The sequence below is a fragment of the Atta colombica genome, unplaced genomic scaffold, assembly GCF_001594045.1.
Source record: "Atta colombica isolate Treedump-2 unplaced genomic scaffold, Acol1.0 scaffold261, whole genome shotgun sequence".
NCBI lineage: Eukaryota > Metazoa > Arthropoda > Insecta > Hymenoptera > Formicidae > Atta > Atta colombica.
The window spans coordinates 80383-87364 of NW_017259361.1; the positions used below are offsets into that span (position 1 = coordinate 80383).

The 6982-nt window shown below is 28.9% G+C and overlaps 1 protein-coding gene across 2 annotated transcripts in view; it reads left to right on the forward strand.

Moving 5' to 3' along the window:
* Window positions 1-5833, forward strand: part of LOC108689162 (branched-chain-amino-acid aminotransferase, cytosolic) — an 18641-nt gene extending 12808 nt beyond the window's left edge. Inside the window, exons 5-8 of one of the 2 annotated variants that reach the window (XM_018195812.1) lie at window positions 4331-4640; window positions 4765-4919; window positions 5006-5156; window positions 5453-5833. In XM_018195812.1, the coding sequence (XP_018051301.1) occupies window positions 4331-4640; window positions 4765-4919; window positions 5006-5156; window positions 5453-5466 (630 nt within the window). In that variant the 3' untranslated portion in view covers window positions 5467-5833. Of the gene's footprint in view, window positions 1-4330; window positions 4641-4764; window positions 4920-5005; window positions 5198-5452 lie in introns of those variants that run through there. The other variant, XM_018195811.1, reaches the window with a different exon arrangement.
* The last annotated feature ends 1149 nt before the right edge of the window (window positions 5834-6982 follow it).

Below are 6982 nucleotides of genomic sequence, written 5' to 3' on the forward strand. Positions count from 1 at the left end.
CAATCGTAATTTTTTAACTTTAATTATAATCTTATACGTATTTTAAAGAACTCTATGATAATATTTGTGTATGCAGTTAGTCGAAGAAACATCTTCGACTCTTATCTATCACTATAGGTTATATGTTAAAAGTACATCTTCAACATTTTTTTCTCTCTCTTATTTTATTGATAACCTACCCTAGAATTTTGCACACGTCAAGTTCGGTACTTTACTTTATTATATTAAAAAATTAGACATTTCTCTAAGATAATTCAATTTATTGTAGAACGTCGTCGATCAGTAACTATTGAGATGCGTGTTATCTCTGCTTTCTTTGAAGACAGAAAAAGAATGGATGCAATGGAATCACAGACCTTTAAATTGTTATCTTTCGGTTACGAACAGAACGCATGGTTTATGTATATAAGGTGTATATAAGGTGTATCGCAATTTTTGATCAAACGCCGTTTGGTAGATAAAACGCATCAAACTGAGTCGAAAAATCTTCTATCATTTTGCAAATTTTGCAATGGTTAACAAGATATTAATTTATGAAAATAGCCAAATTCATCCAGTCTATCGCTAAATGAAAGGGCACGGCGAAATAAGACTGCCCATGTTCTTCGTCGCTAGGCATATTGTTTACAAGCAACATTAGATGCGTTCCACTTAACATTCGCAAGTATCATTTCATCCTCATTGTCATCAAATATAAAACAAGGATGAAATGATGAATACGAATGTATACATGAATGTATTGTTAACGTTAAGTGGAATTCACTCATTGGCATTAACGTGCCTAGTGATGACGAATGCGTGTCTCACTAGGCGGTCTTATCTCGCCGCCCGCTTGCATTTAGTGGTAGGTTCGAGCGAATATGACTATTTTCATAGATTAATATATCTTTCGTTAACTACTGCAAAAATTGCAAAATCGTAGAGGATTTTTCGACTCAGTTTAATCTGCTCTATTTATGTAACTTACAAGAGCGCTTTGTAAAAAATTGCGGGATACTCTGTATATCTCATTGATCTGTATTATGTCATTACATTAAACTTAATTTAATCCCCAGAAGAAATCGACTTTCCAATACAATGTTTAAAACACTACTGATTTTTAAAAAGTATACAAAAGACAATTATTCAAATATTTTCGTAAGTATGCTGCATAAGTAGTTTGACGTAAAATAAAATTTACGCAATTTGTTTTTTTAAGTAAAAAATATTTTTAAAAATAACTAAATCTTACAGATATTTCTGTACTATATCTGTATCTATACCTAAGTAATTTTTTTGAATGTTTATATCTATAACTATTGGGTTGTCCGGAAAGTTCGATACCGATTTTGAAGGAAAATTGAAACGCAGAAGATTTAAATTTTTAATTTCATTTATTAAATTTAAATCTTTTGCGGCATGAACTTTCCGGACAATCCAATAGATACTTTTCTTACACAGTATCTATATACCTTTCAAAATATATCTGTTACAATACTGTATTCTATATTAAATGGTGTTTTAACAATATTTTGAATACATACACGTATAAATTAAAAAATCATTTTTATATTACTTATTGTCAGTAACGAGAATATATTGAAATGGATTCAGATATTCAAAAATACACATATTTGCGAATAAATTAAAATGAATTCTTTTTAATCCGAATGCATTTTTATTTATTTATAGGAATTGCCTTTCAATATAATATGAAATGCCTTTCAATATAAAAATAATATTAACTTTTTTCTGTTTGCGCGCGCGCGTGTGTGTGTGCATCATGTATATGTATTGCTTAATTCACAATTCTGAATAGCAGTTTTTCAATTCAAATGAATCCAATTAAATCAAATGGAATCCAATTGAATAAAAAAAGTTTGTTTTTTTTATTCAATTGGATTCAATGGAATAGAATAATGAGAACTAAATAAGTAAGACTAAATAAATAAGAAAAAAAGGATAAGATAAAAAGAAAATAAGACAAAAAAAATTTTTTTTTATTCAATTGAATTCAATGGGCTTAAAATGCGCATAAAAATTTCAATCTCGATTACTGGTTATTAACTAGAAAATAAAATAAATGTAAATTTGAATTGTTAAGAATTAATTGCATGCATGTATAAAATACTACAACCTTAAAGAACCGGGCAAAATGGGCCACGAGCGAGTATTAAATCATGTTATTTTGCAGATATTGTTATATGTTAGCAGAATATATCCTATGCATGAAAATATACAAATTTACACAATGACAAGCAAATAGGAGAAGAGAGCGTTATACTGCACATTTATTAAAAATGGGGAGAGAGAATAAGAATTTATAATTATGACCTGTTTACCATTACTATTCATTATTGACTTCATCAGAATTACTAGAAATTCACTGGAACTGTCAGAAAATAATACGAAAATCTTCTGTATGCTAAAATTTTGTTCTTATATTTTTTGTATGTTTATGTATCTTAAATACAGGGAATGGAAGTATGCGTTTTACTTGTTAAGATAGCCCTACACGGTCAATAATTCTGATCATTAATATTGAATCAATAATACTGATAATATGCATCAATATTTTTAGTATTTTTTAAACCTTACACGGTCAGTATTATTATTGGCTAATATTTCTCTTTAATTTTATGTACATTATCTATTATACTGTATCACACTATATGGATCTCAGTAAGGCAATTTTTTTATTGATGCTCAACAATCAAAATCCAGATTATCACTCTATATTCTACGTCGATCTATTAATTATCTATAATATTATAACCGCACCATGTTGAAAATAGACAAGGTGTGTTCGTAACTAATCGTAAGACAAGTTTGCGCATACAAACTATAATTATAGGAAAAATAAGAAAAAAAAACTATAAATAAAACGAATGTAGGAAATTTCAAACATGTAAAATGACATAATATTATCAATATATTCATTATTATTTAAACTACACAATTTGCAAAAGAAAGTCGTGAGAATTTTATTTTTGCATTTACAGAATTTGCGTTTTTAATTGATTTTATATAGAAACGAGACATCGATATTAGAATTATGAGTCTTTACTTCTTTAATTAAATATCTAAATATCTAAACATTTAAACAGATCATGTTTTTAGTTTAGTTTATTAATAAAGTGCAATGTTTAATTTTCGAAAACTAAAAGAATATTCTTTTAGACCGGAATCAGATTACGCATTGAAGATAGAGATTGAAGATTGAAATTTGAACAATGAGGACAAAAAAATTTTAGCTCCTATTGTTTTGATTGGTCACTTTTCAATCTTTCAATCTTCAATGCGTAGTCTGATTCCGGCCTTAGAATAGCTGTGTCAGTATTGGCGACTTTCCTAAATTTTTCAATATACATTAACTGATAGCGAGTTTAACAGAAGCGATAACGATTAACAGATAGCAGAAAGATGAAAAATATGTATAATAATATGTATAATTCATTACATAAGTATTCCAGCTGGATGTTATTCTGCGTATATAAATTTTCAGATTCATTTATAAAAGAAATATATTTGAACAATACGTATTTCATCTTTTTGACGTCTATTATATCATAACTGAGCCTTGAGCATTAACATTACAGTGTTGGATTATTGAAGTAACAGTTTCCGGATTGTCGAAATCAAGTAGCGCTAAATGTGATACAGCTTAGGGGAGATGACACCATGAAATTAATTCCTTAATTCAGAGGAAAAATTTTTTTTTATTTTACCGTGTATATTCACAGAATTTTATGCTAATTTTATGATAAGTTTTTCAACAATAAGACTGGATTAATTAATTTCATATCTTTCAGTTTTTTTTGGAAGTGTTACATTTTTATTATATAGCTGTAGTTTCCAATGAGTGGGAAATTACAACTAACGTGTATGTTACATGTAACATATAGATTATATTACATGTTATATTCTATTTTATTAAAGCAATATAACAATACATATTTGTTGAATAATTAGCTGTTTCGGAGCGCTGCTTCGCTCATATTTATGCAATGTCGAACTATGAGTGTTCCTTCGCTAGCTACGCATTCGCATATGAATCGGCGGAGTAGAGGAATTTCATCAGCAAAGCTTCGCTATACGAAACTGTGTTTTATTTACACAATTGACTAATATCATGTATGTAATATATTCACTCTCTATCAATTTCCTTTCTTCCCGTTATTTCACTATTATTTCCTCCGATTTTCTCTACGAATATATATATATATATATATATATATACATCAAGTGTGTTCGCTCGTGGCCCAAAATTGATAAAAATTCTCAAAGTTTTTTTTAAAAAAAAAAAAAAAAAAAAAAATTTATTTGTTGCATTTTACTTGTTCCTGTATAGCCTACACTTGGAGTCGCAACTTCGGATTCAGCTTTATTGTATGTAATCCTATCTCCCGTCGGATCTTACTTTAAAGCTACAGATCAGCAAGTCGGGATTTCCCTGCTTGCAGATCCTAGGTATACGAGAGCATGGCCTGGCGGTTGTGGTAATGCTAAATTAGGCAGTAATTATGGACCTACAATTCAAGTTCAACAAGAAGCCATCGAAAAAGGTTTACAGCAAGTATTGTGGCTGTACGGTGAAAACAAGGAACTTACAGAAATTGGCACTATGAACATTTTCGTTGTTTATATAAATAATAACGGAGGTAAGAAGCAACTTTTGATAAATTTTATAAAATGTTCGTAAAAAAGGGCGTCACAAGGAAGAATAACTTGATTTAATGATTCAGTTTAGAAATTCGATTACTATTCCTATGTTACTTTGTACAGAAAGGGAACTACTTACACCACCTTTAAATGGTTTGATTTTACCCGGAGTTGTAAGAAATTCGCTTTTAGCTATATCTAGGCAATGGAATCAATATAAAGTTACGGAAAGATCTATTACGATGAAAGAAATTATACAATTAAATTCAGATAATAGGGTAAGATTTACGTATGCAACATTGTTTTTCCTCTTTTCTTCTCTCTCTTATATTGTCTATTATTACAATTAATTTTTTTGTTATAGCTGTTAGAAATATTCGGAGCAGGAACAGCGTGCGTAGTCAGTCCTGTATCTTATATTGACTTCCAAGGTCAAGAATTGCATATACCAACGACAGAACAACCTGAAGCAATTTATCAAATGCTCAAGAAACGTTTATTGGATATACAATATGGTATTATACCTAACCATCCATGGAGTTTAATCATTGAGTAAAATATGAATAATAGAAGATTATATTATTTTAATCTACTTAGTAAAATATCTAAAATTCTTAAATTTAAGGGAAAGAGTTGTTAAGTCTTTAATTAATCTTCAGTTAGCGTATATAACTCTCCCAAAGAGTTAGTGTATATAACTCTCTCAATTTTCATAATTTAGATGTTTTTTCCGATCTCTTTTCACTTATTGCAAAATATCTTTTGTGCTACGACATTTTAGACTTTCTAACTAAAAAATTGTTTTTTTCAGTCTTCAAACGATAGATTAAAAAAAATAGTTAAAATCACTAAATGCATTACAATCTGAGATACAAGCAAAAAAAAACGCTGGGTTACAAATACCCGGAAGTGGGTAGGTAGGAATTTTTTTGAGATGTGGGTACTAAGGGTTAAGTTTAAGACAAAAATGTTCCAAACAAAAATTGTTTAGTTACTAAGAAGGAAGACAATAGTGATCCTAATTAATCTTGAAAAGAAATCCTTACGGTCAGGTCAAAGTTATCTAAAGTTTTTTTCGAATTATATAAATTTTTTTACGTAATATATAATTCTACAAATTATTCTGCGTATAAAAGTGTCAAGGTAGAGATATTGAAGAATCAATAATTTTGGATCTATTTTTATACTTTATTCTGGCGTACATTGACATGAAATATTAAATATCTTATAATCTATACATTTTTTGACAATCATATACTTTGATGCACAGTATATAATGAAAGAAATCAATTTATTTGAAAAAAATATATAGAGATGCTTATTGAAAATTATTGAAAAATTATACATTTTGCAATATGTATATTTACAAACTATATAAATTTTAATAAGCAACTTTTCTTCATATAAACTGATTCATCTCATTATTCTGTTCATAAAACCATTAAGGGAATCCTATAGACTATTCTTTACAAAGTAGAATTATCCTCTATCGACACAACATTGTTGTAACAACATTGCATGTTGCAGTAATATTGCAAAGATTTTGCAGCGCATTGTCGCAAATTCTGTTCTATATGGGATAGTATAAATAGGACTTATAGACGATTTATGTATCACTGATATGTCACTACATACTATATACATCGATATCTTATGCTGCTTATACACATAAATTTTTGTGTAACAATAATGTTTTAATTAGATGTCTAAATCCAATTTTAATAAGAAATCTGTTGTTTCTTCGTACAAACTACTAGTCTGTGGACTACTATTCTGTAAGTACAAATTGCACAGTTTTTATATGAAGCAAATGTCGTCTCGGTATGTCTAAAGCGCCATATTAAGAAATGGTAAAGATCTCAATTTTGATATTTCTTGACTCTTCTCGGCGTAAACTCCATCTCACAGACATATTAATGCGTATTCTTTACTTATGGGAAAGATTTTTGAATCTATAAAAGAGTTTGAATCTAAAAAAGTAATTATACAAAAATTATATGGTTTAGTCGAAAATATACAGACGGCTTTAGGATGCTCTACGAGATATTTAATATTTCATGTCAATATGTGCCAGAATAAGGATCATTACATAAAATAATGACATACAAGCTATATAACCTGTAATATAAAACATAAGGCCGCTGAATTAATCGAATATCTGACTTATGTCTTTATAGATACCATATTGATTTGTACCTGTATGTAGAGTAGGTACATAAAGATAGTGACACCAATTAGCCAGAAGTCGCCATTTTGTGTCCTATATCTGGAGTATCTATTGCCCGTATTCATAGTTAGACCTTAGTACTTAAGGCTTCCTTAAATATAAGGCCTGACTATG